General features: G+C 37.8%; 2 protein-coding genes across 4 annotated transcripts in view; one reads left to right on the top strand and one right to left on the bottom strand.

Annotated features, from left to right (window-relative positions):
* Window positions 1–14011, bottom strand: part of cmss1 (cms1 ribosomal small subunit homolog) — a 133475-nt gene that overhangs the window by 105501 nt on the left and 13963 nt on the right. The gene's annotated exons all lie outside the window — the stretch shown is intronic.
* The window catches only part of filip1l (filamin A interacting protein 1-like), a 110510-nt gene that overhangs the window by 85166 nt on the left and 11333 nt on the right, over window positions 1–14011 (top strand). Inside the window, exon 5 of the mRNA XM_006639180.3 lies at window positions 10502–13304. Within this exon, the coding sequence (XP_006639243.3) occupies window positions 10502–13304 (2803 nt within the window). The remainder of the gene's footprint in view (window positions 1–10501; window positions 13305–14011) is intronic.

The raw sequence follows: 14011 nt of genomic DNA, 5'->3' as shown, positions 1-14011 counted from the left end.
AATACAGAAGTTATTCATATAAAATGATTTTACTTTAAAACAGAATGTCCCTCATTATTTTCCATACAAACTCTATGAATTAACTGTCGATACTATAGCTTGATTCTATATTTCAAACTTTCCAAACAAATGACTATTGTAAATCAGCTCAGCAAAAATGATGAAGGCACAAACTAGAAATCTCACACAAGGGTCCCTGCGAGCATCATCAAATTAAACATTAACTCTGGCTTGTTTCTACAGTTCTAAAGTGTGACAGGTTTGCATTTTACTCTGCTGATTTGAAAATCCACATTTGCCCCTCACTTGATTTCTGTCATTGGAGGACCTTTGATGATGTACCCATAAAACAGTGATGTAAACTGTAGTCACGGTCAGCCATCAGCTCTACCATTATCCAAAAGCCTTCATATAAAAGCAAAACAATTTCACAAATTACTGGTTACCAGACAAAGGCTGCTTTCGCAAAATCCATCATAAAATTTCAGTAGTACTTCAGTAGTAATGTTCTACAGATTTGACAATTTAAGGTATTTTTATAGTACAAGATCAATGCATTCAGTTTTTTAATGGGAATCTTTTACATCAATCTGGAATTCTCTTATTAAGTATTACTTGGTAGAGATCAATATCTAATCAGTCTAGATATAGCCATGCTTCTAATCTCTTAGATAAAGCATTTTGTGTTGTTGCTTCTTCCTTTAATTTCAAGCAGGTTCTTACCTAATGCATTGCCTTCTCCTGCTGTTAAAAAAACAGACGGACAAACTGGAACATCTGGGCTACATCTGGCAGCCCATATGGTTTTGTCTAGTTTGCGCTACCGTAAAATAAACTATATATTAAGATATGAGCTAAGCACCACCAGCTCTAGTGCCCAAGTCATTTTACTGGACGTCTTTATATCTGTGCTGCATTCAGCTACCAAATGAAACAGATTTGCACTCCACTGCAAGCTGTAAGTCTCATTACGATCCAACTAATCGTTTTACATTAAAAAAAGACAGTGTCAGTACAGGTACAATGTAAGAATACAACATCTGGCCAGATAACACAGTAATGAAAATAGCAGGATGCCATGAATAATGGTAATGGTATACGGAAAAAAAAACAACCATTTAAACAGTTTACTATGAGACATCTGACATCTAGACGCCAAATACTTCTATATTTGAGCATTGCTGGCTTACGACAGCAAATCATTCAAGCCCTGCAGTGAACTTCTAGGTAACTCTAATGACCTGGATGGGCTGAATGTAAAAACTCCTTTCCTAACTAAAGGTCCTTATATTCCCAAGTACTTGTTTTTGCTTGGCTTCTCAGGAACAGATCCATATACTTTCAATGAACACTGAAGTCCTCAATGAAAGTTTTAGTTAGACAGTTATGTCTTTGCCTCCCTCTCAAGAAGGCCAAATTCAGAAACTCTTTTGCAGTTTCGCTCTGTCATCACTTCCACAAACTTTAGGTCAAAGGCTGTCAGACTTAATATTATCCAGAACAAACTCAGGGGGCTAGTCCATTCACACATTTACGTTTGGGTTCAAACTAAAAAAAAGTATAAGTCTTAGTATTAGTAGCTGTTCATAAATAAAATAAGAACTTATGACACTTTTTTCCTACCCTTTAAAAGTCGTGGCTATTATAAGTCAATATGATATAAATCAGCAATATAATACCAAACCATCATAAAGGAAAAGAAACTATAATAACTAATGCAATGCATCCTTAAATTCTAGCATAATCTTACATCACAGAAACAGCTCTGTGTAAGGGTGTTTTTCAGTCATTTTTGCATTTATTGCATTTGCAGTTCTGTGAGGTCTTTTCTCTGGGAAACAGCTATATGATTTAATGGTTTTAAAATGAACAACAATAGAACCATTAGAATCAACACAGATAAATTCATCTTGTGGGATTTCACATGCCCTTGTGAAAACCCTTAATTACACAAATATTTCAAATTAAGCAACTTGTTATAATACTCCTTACTGCAGTCAGAACTAGACATGCCGCCTAGACATTCTTGGACACTGCAGGTTGGTATTTGCTTGAGGTCACAAACTATTAGAAACCCAAGCTTCTAACTACACTTTGTACTTTAAATATTTTTATACTGTCCATGTCTTGTGATACACAAAGTCAGTACAGCAGGTACTGTATTCGTTTGTTATTCAGTCTCAAATTTAGCAGGACAATTGGTATCCTGTTAAAATACCCTACAAAAGGATGATAAACTCATGTAAAATAAATATATCTAAAATAAGGTTTAAGGTTTTGCTTTAGAATTGTAAGCCAAAGACATTAATATGAATTTCAACATGTATTATGAAGTACCAATCAATTGGCTACTTTTAAAAAGCACATTGTAAAAGCACTTCTCTATAAACAATGACATAGGCCTACTACAGTAAATGCTTGCCAAAGTCTCAGTGTCCAAATTAAATGCTTCCTGTGTTTGTAGGAACTGTGGAAGAAATGCAGACATATTAAAGAAAAAAAATGTGGGGTAACAAACAATGTGTTCTGGTGGAAAATAATCTCTTTCTAAACAGTAATTAACATGTATCGAATGCCTAACGGATACCTGAATAATATATTTACGTTTATCTCAGTGTATTAATAGCATGAAAAATGATGGCACATGTCACAACTGCTTCACTGTTTTAGCTCATGATTGCACTGCAGTGAATGAAGTACCTGGTGTATTTCTGTAAATGAGGTTTTGTCTGTTGACCTTCCAAACAAAGTAGCAGAAGAAAATGTGCAAACATTGGGCAGTACTCCCATGCAGTTAAAACCACAAACTAAGAACTAAGTTCTTGGTATTAATGCTCCTGAGCTCAGACAAGCCAAATCTCTTATATCGTCGGTGCCTCACCTCCGAAAAAGCAAACAGAAAATATGTGGTGCTCGGTTAGTCCAGTATTAAATGTAAAAGACAAAACACTTTTGCTTAATTATCCCTTTGATGTAGTTATTTAAAATTTTACAGATTTTTTTTCTTTAGTTGTTTTTTCTCAAATCCAGCGGATATTATTTGCACTAATTCTTCCAAAAATCCTTATTAAAACAAGATTCAGCAGCAAATGCAAAAACCAAGTAACGTTAAACAGTAGAGCACTAAGACCTTACAACTATATATTCATTAACCTATTCATTTTTTCATAGCCAGAATTTAAAAACAAAATCACAAACAGAAGTGACTGTGTTTTCTACCCATTTACATCCAGGTATGGATTTGTCTATTGTTATTCAGCCTGCCTCTCCACTGGACTGCTGTGTTATCCTGGAAAACAATAGACACCTGCGATACCTGTACAGTGACCACTTGTTATTAGACCAGGCTGCTCTTTACACACTGCAAGCAGGAACAGACAGCAGGAGTTAAGCACCAATTCAAAACTTGACATGGCTCCCACCTCTACTTGCCTGGCCTGAAACTCAAGTCTGTATGGGTATGAGGAGAATGACCTACACATGCTTTGTTCAGAGCAATGCTGTTCATGCCTGTGGTATTTCCATGTAACTAGTGGGGAAAGTACCCAGCTTGCGCAAGTGGAACTGACTGGAGTCAAACAGGATATCTGTATGGCTACAGGGCTTATGATATACTTTTTTTAAAAGATGCTCATACCTGAAGAAGGCTCCACATCCAAAACATTGTGTTTCTTTTCTTTACCTTCTAGCATGGAATGAGCCTCTATCTGTATCATTGTGTGGAATACAAGCCATCTTTCTGCATCTCCTTCATAAAAATCATACTTCTAAGTCAACAGGCACAAGCTTCCACGCACTTGAAAACAATGTGCTACTTTAAAACAAGCTGCAGGTCTCCATAAAATCGAAATTACAGCGATACAGTGAATCTGCCACTTAATGTAATGGGACAAATGTTGGGAAGTTTATATTAAATCCCCTCCCAAGACTCCTTTTAAGCAAATCACCAACTTCATATATTTAAGCCCTTTCTGTATGAATTACACAGTGCACAAATGGTAACCGCCCTGATTTTCTGACATAATAGACTCTTCTTAAGTATATATGGAAATTGTGGGTGTGGAGAACGGCTCTGTTTATGTAGCCAGTCTATAATTGCAGCTGGAACAAGGGGAATTCCTTTAAATATAATCGGGGGGAGGGAAGAAGGAACCCTTAATTAGCGGATCATTTCATGCCAGTGCGACATCTGTAGAATAAACTGCATTTACACAATTACAAGTTATAACAGCTCTTCCAGCACAGCCAGCTGCAAATCCCTATAGACAGGAGATAAAAGCTCTTCTTCCCAGCCAGCACAATCCAGGCTTGTAGGCCACTACAAACAAAATAAGTCTAGAACACAACTCCGGTCTTCCTTAGTTTTAATGTGTGCCAAGGTGAACCACTGTTCCGAATGGCATTTCTTTCTTGTTTGGTTTCTTGAGCAGTGTGCATCTGTGGAAAAGGCCTGACTATTAAAACTGGGTGAGACCATCCAATTATTAGCAGTGAAAATACCTAAAAAAAAAAATAGTTTTAAGACCAATGCATTAGTTCTCCTTGTTTCTCAGCATGAAGATAGGGGGGGCTTTAGTTAGACATATACAACATATTCAGAAACAGGATTAGCCAACTATTTAACTCTTCAGGAAAGCTGACAAGTTACAGCTACACAAATGTTTAAAATCTACACTGACCAAAACAATTGAACATGTTTTACCTAGACAATGCCAAGGAAAAAAATAATCCTATGCAAGTCTGTTACTACTTAATGGAGACAAATATGTAAGCACTTCCTGAACATACTAGAATAAGAAACAGCAATAATTTCACTTGGCAAGTGCAGATACAATACTTTGCATTCCTTTTGATTATATTTTTGCAAATTAAGTTAAACATTTTCAGGTAAAATAAGGTTCCTCCGACATAACACATCAGTAACGAGAATAATGAGGTTATCAATTACAGCAGGATTTCTGTTTTCCATATGCAATACAAAGCATATTTTCTAATCAGGACAAAACCACCATCATGTTTTGAGCAGAATAATCACAGCCTTGATTTTAATCTAAAGTTAGCAATAAAAACCCAATTCAATTAATTTAACAAAATACATTTAGTTCAGCAATGAAAAAACAGTCTGTACAAATAAAAGACAAATCATTTGTTATTTGCAGGAATACCCAAGGAGGGGAGCAGTGAAGATAAATCAGTTTACCATATTAGCTCATATTAAGAAAACACTCAACAGAACCCAGCTTCAGTGCACTGTTCTGATTAGTCTTTTTTCTACATAGCCATGGGAAACACATTATTGGCCACAGTGTAAAAATATTAGAACCAAGCACAGCGCAGGGCAGAGCTGCAGGAATTGAAGAATTGGAGTATTCCTAGAAGGAAAGCCCACTAAAACAAGGCTAGAGGAAACCATGTCTCCTTTCTCATCAAACAGCACACAGCTGTTTCAGTGAGTGCTCTCAATGTGCACTGAGAGAATGACACAGGTTTATTAAAAAACAGTGCACTTACATGATTATGAACATGTTCACAGAAAAGTACAAACTTACTGGGCTCACCTCACAAAAGGACCCTTTTAGAGAACAATCACATTATGAAATGCAAAAAACATACCCGAAAAACAAGAATCAGGAATTAGTTAATACTTTAATGCAATGATTTATTTATTTTTTTTATTTGATTTAACATACGTTAACGTACGTTAGATCATCTCGGAAATTATTGCCACCTACATCATTTCACAAAACCATTTGTCATATGCCAAGTGGCCAAGACAAAGTTATTTTTCTTCTGCATTCTGCATCACATAAAACTGCATCTATTACTGTGGAACACAGATTCCTGTCTTAATTCTGGCAGTGTTTAGGTATGGTATCTCAAAGCTTTTGTGTTTAAAATACTATGCTGGAATTTATTTCATGTGTGGTGGGCAGTCAGGTGTGTACCACACATCAGACGTTTTTGTTCACTGTAACAAGTGAATGCCTAAAGGATGTGACATTTAAGGTTTGCAACACTTTCCTTCCGGACTTACAGTATACCAATACAACTCATTTGTATAAAAAAAATTAATACTACAAGTTCAGGATTTACTTTTGAAAAATGGTGTGCAGGCCTGTATCAAGACAAATTCCTAGTACAGTAACAGAGGATTAAGAATTTGTCATTTAAGTTTACATCTATGTAAAAAACAACTTTCCATTGTATTTGATTAATAATAACGGTTTGTATGCACCAATATAAGCTGTATTTTGAAAGATATGTGTACACAATTCACCAATGTAACTAAATTATAACAGGTAATTTTTAGAACTGAGACAGATTTAAACTTCAGCTTCAATCAAAATCTTTTTTTCAAAATAGATTAGATTTATAGAGTAGATAGAGTAGATTTAGCAACAAGACATGTATTGCTTATACTTTAACCAGACAAAATATGTAATTTCCCTATTCTATGTATTGAGCATCAAGGCATTTACCAACAATGCTTACTAACTTATAACTAACGCAGCCATAATTCAACCACTTGTGTACAAGTCTTACCATGTAATTATATGTTTATGATTTACTAAGATTTTACAATGGTCAGAAAACAAGTGCTTCTTCCATGACATCATACAGCATTGCAAACTGGAAAGCTTTAAGATGACTTCAACACTGCTACCAGGCAGCGTGGACATGCACAGTGGCTCATTCGATGCTTGTCCCAGCAAATATTCGCTCAAGACAGCAATAATGAAGGCTGCAACATGGAAGTATTCTGATGTCCATTTTAACAAAATTGGAGTAACTACAGAGGTTTACGGTTAATCAATGTGTTGTCCAAAAATACTGAACAACTAGCTTAACAGTGACATTACTTTGAAAGCCAAGATCAAACATATTTTAAATACAGACAACAGTACTCTACTATTTTACCAATGATAAAGAATGTAAGTACAGCTGCATTAATGTGGCAGGAAAAGAGTATGAGTAGGATTTAAAAGAAGATATCAAGATCCCAGAAACCAGGCTTTCCAAAAACGTAGGACTTGACATAGAGCAATGGAACTAACTTCAAGATTTTTGAACCGAGCTCTCTTTGAGAGTTTAAATATGTAGGACTACCCAGTGTGACTTTTCAAATGTTAGGTCTGTCAGTGATCCATTTGTCTGTGATGTCCAAAATATCCTGGAAATGGTAATAATGCTAATTATTCCTAGATCTTAAGCTTGATTCATAATTAAGGTGAAAAAACATGATTACATGGGAATTCACAACCAAGAAAGAAATTCAAGCATGAATCTTTATGCATCTGTATGTAAATAAAAAGATGTATAGTGAAAGTGGCAGGCCATGACTTGTAGGAAGGACATGGAAAATTCTACCCCACATATTTTACAAAGAGCAGGGTTATACATAAGAGCATGATGTGTATTTCATGTGGCTCACCACATAAACATAAGTCTCAGAAATCCAAAAACTGTCAGCTGCAGGGAGCTCTGGTGCATGGCAACAGTACTAAACAGCAGGATTATAAATAAGAGAAAACAAAAAAAAACGAAATTGAACTGGCTAACAGTACACATCCACTCAAATCTTTTTTTTTTGTACTTTTAATCCTCGCTAAAAGCATAATGTGGTTCTCCACAAAGACACAGCCTGCCCTCGCCAAATCTGGTCAGTGGCAGATGAAGGAAAAGGAATTTCCGTGTCTGAGAAATGCAGCTTTTCACGGTAGTGACGAGCCAACCCCTCTGCTGTCAGGTGAAACCCACAAATCCCAATCCCGCTCTCGCGCATGAATACCGTATCACTGCGAGGTTCGAGAGGGCAGCTGCCTGAGACGTCTGTTCCTCAGAGCAAGAGTAGAAAGAACGAGCAAGAAAACAGCAGATCTGGCGGCGTCACACACCTGAAGGAAGCTGCGATGTGGGAAGAGTTGTGCGTTTACTCTTTTGTAACAACAAGGCTGCCACAGCTCATGGACTTTCTGGCAGTAAGAAAGAAGAAGTGTGCAAGAAGCATGAAACACACAGGGTCCACTGGTGTGGCCCATGGCCCTAGTGAGGAATAAGATCACAGTATTCAAATCAAGATCTCATGGAAACTGCAACATGTCAAATTACATATATATATGTTAAGCATAGTACTAAAAAATATACAGTTTCATGAACTATGAATTACCCCCGATTATTGCCTAACTTGAAAATATCTACATTGCTATAGTGCTACAAGATCAAGTCAGTAATTTCATCATCAAGCATTCTCAGTTGGTAAAATACCATAATTTTGTATCCTTACCAACATTTTTCTTCATTTACCTCAAGGGCCTTAATAATCCAATTTAACTACATACTAAAAAACTCTCAATCAGTAGACTGTGCTCCACAGCAATCGCCAAAACCAATATTTCTTGCACAGGTGAATTTCAACTGGGTTAACGCCTTAGTAATGGCGTCATGTTTTTTGCCTAACAAAGAGTGTAAAATAGAACATCTACGCCCACATTTTTTTTCTCCTAAGCAAGATAACTGTATCTTACCGGATGTCAAAATCACTCTTTAACTTGGAGGATGAGTAAAGCCCAGCTGCTACATCACATTTCCAAAGCTGACGAACATGTTGGTCATACACAGTTGAGTCATATTCCGGCACTTCTGTTACTAGTCAGTTCAAAAACTCCATTCATTCTTCCTTCTCTTTACACCGTCCAGAACTATCGTTTTACAGGCCATACTTGAAAATGATAACTACATTTTGTGTCTGCAGATGCTGTAAATAGATAAATACATTACTTTCAGGGCTAAACATTTAAGACTTGCTCTGTTGCATGGAGACCAAATGTATTCTTTTTTACTCAACGAATAAGACTTATTTCAGCAGAGGTTTGGATGAGCTCTCTCTTGATTTTTCTTAATTTGAAAATTATCAAGTCAGTACCATAAGTCAACCCAATACCTTAACCGAAAGCAAAAACAAAGAGGACTTCAGCCATGTCTGAAAACAGAAAGGGGTAAAAGATAAAAGGGAAGCACTTTCAACAAATAGCAAAAGAATATGTTGTACACCATGTCTAATAAAGAATGATACAAGATTAATATATTTACACTCATACTTTATTCCTATATATGTAAGAATATGGAAATATAGAAAGTTAATACTCAGTTTCTCTAACAGCTTGATAAAAATCTTCTACATCTGGTTGTACACGAAGACAGTGACATGAAGAACCAAACCAAAGTCTTCTTATTAAGTTGCTGCGTAGAGGAAATACTAGGATCAAAAATGTTATTGGCAAAGCATAAAACAACAGAACTAAAATCAAATAAGTGTAAATAATAGTGCAACTTTCTGAAATAAAAATATTAATAACACAGCAAAATTGTTTGGAAGAGGATGAATGTCAAGTTAAATGTAGGACACATTGCCTGTGGTCTTCCAGAGCATTATCCTGACCAAGATGATAACCAGGCAGGATCTTTATTTCGCTTGAGAAATCCTATCTTGATGGGGTTTTTTTCTGAACAGTTCATAAAACATAACTTGAGAAAGATTTTATTGTGTTCCTGTTTGTGTAAATCTGAATTGTCTGATTGTCTTTCCCTATCACAGAGCAAAGCCAGATTTAACCCTGAACTGCCTCTTGACCTGGTTACACTTTTTCTAAGCAGCAACAGTCTACTAAATATTTTCATAAGATGTCCAAATTGTCCCAATTTAAACACCCAAGTATGAACGCCACCACACAAAAAAACGAGAAAATTAAAGCATGAGTGCAATACTGTGGTAATGTTGACACCACAAAATCCTGATAGCTATACTACTACCAAGTACACCTAAAGAAATAGAAATAAAATTTGAACAGGTTATTCCAAATTTTCTATCCATATTTTTTCTATAAAATATGACCTGAATCATGAAAATGTCAGAAACAACTTGAAGCATAAGTTCCTGTCAGGGAAACAGGAGTACTTATTGACATGCTATTCAGCTGTGCTTTTATCTATTACAGGACAAATATATAACAAAATAAAATACATTAAACATACTGTAAGCATCAAAAGCAAAGGAACAAGTAGGATCAACTAAGCATAACAGGGAATGCAAGCTTCAAAAGTAATAGAATTTTTTTACTTTTTGTGTGTACTTTGGTTATAGAAATCTTTTGTTTCACAAGTCATGACTATACTTCTGATGACTAAATGATTATTCTAATGTTAGTAGATTTGTGATTGTTTTGAGTCATACATTCCCAGAATTACTTTTTGATGCATGTCCTTTACCTAAAAAGGAAACCATATCTAATATTTGAAACATATGGGTATAATTGCATTGTTTAGTCAGATTTCTTTTTTAAGACATTTCTCATAAATAATGCAACTTCTAAACTTGCAGAAAACCTTCTTTATATTCAGCATATAATGTACTCATCAAATGAGGTGTCTTCATCTAATTTACACATCATTCTTGTGTCCCAGCTAACAAACCTATTCTTGTTTTTTTGGCTTTCCCTCTCAGACTCAAGCTTCTGATCGACCAGGAAAAGGACTACCAGGATCGAAGGGAAAAAGAGAGCAACAAGAAAGTGAACAGCCTGAAAGAAGAGCTTACAAAGCTGAAATCGTTTGCGCTGTTAGTGGTGGATGAGCAGCAGCGCTTGACCGAGCAGCTCACCCAGCAAAGCAACAAGGTCCAGGAACTTACAGCAAGTTCGGCTCAAGCTCAAGAGAAGCTCAGCTCTGCTGAGGCCAGGGCACAAGAAGGAGAACAAAAAGCCTTTCAGCTGGAAGCTGAGCTGCGTGATCAGGCCTGTCGTTTCCATCAGCAGCAGGAGGCCATGACTGCCAAGCTGACCAACGAGGAGGCACAGAACCGACAGCTCCGACAGAAACTCGCCACCCTAAGCAGGCAGATAGATGATCTAGAGGACACTAACAAGACGCTCCGCAAAACGGAGGAGGAACTACAGGACCTAAGGGATAAGATCAACCGTGGGGAGTGTGGGAACTCCAGCCTGATGACCGAGGTCGAGGAGTTAAGGAAGCGAGTGCTGGAGATGGAAGGGAAAGATGAGGAACTCATAAAAATGGAGGATCAGTGCCGGGACCTGAACAAAAAGCTGGAAAAGGAGGCTATCCAAAGTCGGAGCTTGAAAGCTGAGGTGGACAAATTAAACCGCAGAATTATGGAGCTGGAGAAGCTGGAAGATGCTTTTAGCAAGGGCAAGCAGGAATGTTGCTCACTAAAATGCAATCTGGAGAAAGAGAAGAGTGTGAGCAAGCAGCTCACGAATGAATTAGATTCACTTAAGGTGAGAATCAGAGAGCTGGAGGCAATTGAGAGCCAGCTGGAGAAAACAGAAATTACACTGAAAGAAGACCTCACCAAACTGAAGACACTGACAGTCATGCTGGTAGATGAAAGGAAAACCATGGCCGAAAAACTTAAGCTGACAGAAGAGAAACTGCATATTACTACTGACAAACTGCAAGCTGAGCAGGATAAGGTAACATCTGTAACTGAAAAGCTAATTGAGGAGAGCAAGAAAGCCCTGAAGTCCAAGGCTGAGCTTGAAGAAAACATGTACAGTGCAACCAAGGAAAGAGATGAACTCAAGATCAAACTGAAAGCAGAGGAAGAGAAAGGAAATGATCTGCAGTCCAAAGTTAACATGATGAAAAAAAGGTTGCAATCACTGGAAGCTGTGGAGAAAGAATTCTTAAGGAACAAAGCAGCTAAACAAGAACACATTAAGCTCGCTGGTGTAACTCATTTTCAACAAGAAGACAACAAAATAAAGGATCTAACACAAGAAGTAGAGAGGCTGAGGAGAAAGCTAAAGGACATGAAGGTGGTGGAAGATGACTTATTGAAGACTGAGGGCGAGTTTGAATCTCTGGAAAGGAGGTACTCCAACGAACAAGAACGAGCAAAGGTCCTAATGGCAGAGCTTGAGGCCTCACAAAAGGAGCTTTCTAGATATCAGCTGGCAGAAAAAGAAGAGTCTAATCAGGAGCATATTCTCTACAAACGCCTGAAGGAGGAAGAGGCCAAGTCCAGCCATTTAACCAGAGAAGTAGAAGCTCTGAAGGAAAAGATCCATGAATATATGGGTACAGAAGACTCAATTTGTCGTCTAAAAACAGACCATGTCACACTGCAAAGAAAATTGATGCTGCAGGAAACCAAGAACAAAGAACTAGCCCGAGAAATGGAAAATCTTACTAGGGAACTGGAGAGGTATCGCCGCTTTAGTAAAAGTCTTAGGCCTGGTTTAAATGGGAGGAGGATTTCAGACTTGCAGGTCTCCTCAAAGGAAGTGCAGACTGACCCAACAGATAATAAGCCTCCTGATTATAAGAGTTTAGCACCTTTTGAAAAGGCAGTTGTGAATGGAAAGCTGTATGAGGAAAGTGATCCTGAGGACGACTCCAATTACAACAATGAGCAGCCAATCAACAAGTGCAGCCCCTCCCTCATCAATAATGTGAACAACTTGAACAACAACAAGAAATTAAGGGTGCCTTTCGCCAAAAGCAAGGAAAGCCACCACCCTCCAAATGGTAAAGTGTTAACCCGACAAAATGGGAACCACGTCCAGCAGGGGGATGTGGTACTGACTCACACCCCAGGACAGCCTTTGCACATCAAAGTGACACCTGATCACGGACATAATACTGCCATGCTAGAAATAACTAGCCCAACTTCAGAGAATGCTCACTCTTTTACCAGCACTGCAGTAATTCCCAACTGTGGGGGTATACCAAAGCAAAGAATTACTATAATCCAGAATGCCTCCTTATCTCCTCCTACAAAATCCAAAGGCTCCCCATCTTCTGATGGGCTGTGCTCCCCTGACAGAGCCATGTCACCTCTCACCATGACTACCTACTCCCGAGCCATGACCCCAGACTCATCTGGATCTGGAACTCCCGACAGGGCGATGTCACCCATCCAGATAGTCGCAGTCACCACCAGCTCTCCAGAGCGGTCACTGTCCACCGAGTCTGTGGAGGTCAGCGGCAGTCACGCGGTCTTCCGTGTCACGCCAGAGAGGCAGAACAGCTGGCAGCTGCAGAGGTCAAACAGCAGTGGCCCCAATGTCATCACCACAGAGGACAACAAAATCCACATCCACTTAGGCAGTCCCTATATTCAAGCCATTAACAGCACATCCAGACCCATGAGTCCTTGCTCGGTGCAGGAAAACAGAACTTCAGTATTAATGAACGGCACTCCTATTAAGACCGGCAACAAAATCACCAGTAGCATCACGATAACACCTGCCACTTCCCCCATCCCAAGGTCTTCGCAAATTACAGTAAGTAATATCTATGATTGACCCCCCCCCTCCATTTTCTCAAAGAAATTAATCAACCCACCAAGCCTGCACCCATCTGTATTTGCAAATAACATCTTAATTTCCCTTCATCTCCCCTGCCATCCCTCCAAGAATCCCGTTGAAGCACTTGTTTTTTTTTCTTGGGACATGTTTGTGCATGAATGATAAGTGGAGACAAAAAAAAACAAAGTATATGAAAGTACTAGCAATAAATGTATCTTTTTACCTTGAGTGATTAATCACGTGTGCACTTACTGTATATGCTCAACAATGAATGATATGTACCAGTTCTATTCACAGATGTACTGTTTTAAGTTTGTTGTAATTCATATATCACATGACTTGCATTTTGTTAAGGGGAACCTTTTTTCTAACAATTAAAGTAAATTTTGGTTTATGTTTTTTTCCCTTCTTTTCCATTATACTTATTTCTTCAAAATAATGTATATGCATTATAAGTATGCATTTCATTAAGTTGACACAGAGTATTTTGACAAAGATATTATGTGAGTACCAGAAAGAAGTTTTGCTTTAAAGAAAAAAAAATCTGATCATTTTCAGAAGACACACATACATATAAATATTTGTTGTAGCATCAAGGACACACACTATTTGGACCCACAAAAAAATCAACACAACAAGACACTGACAAGAGCAAATTATACACACAAACTGTAGGTACCCCT

The sequence above is a fragment of the Lepisosteus oculatus genome, chromosome 15 (genome assembly GCF_040954835.1).
Source record: "Lepisosteus oculatus isolate fLepOcu1 chromosome 15, fLepOcu1.hap2, whole genome shotgun sequence".
Lineage (NCBI taxonomy): Eukaryota > Metazoa > Chordata > Actinopteri > Semionotiformes > Lepisosteidae > Lepisosteus > Lepisosteus oculatus.
This window is presented reverse-complemented; position numbering and strand designations above follow the sequence as displayed.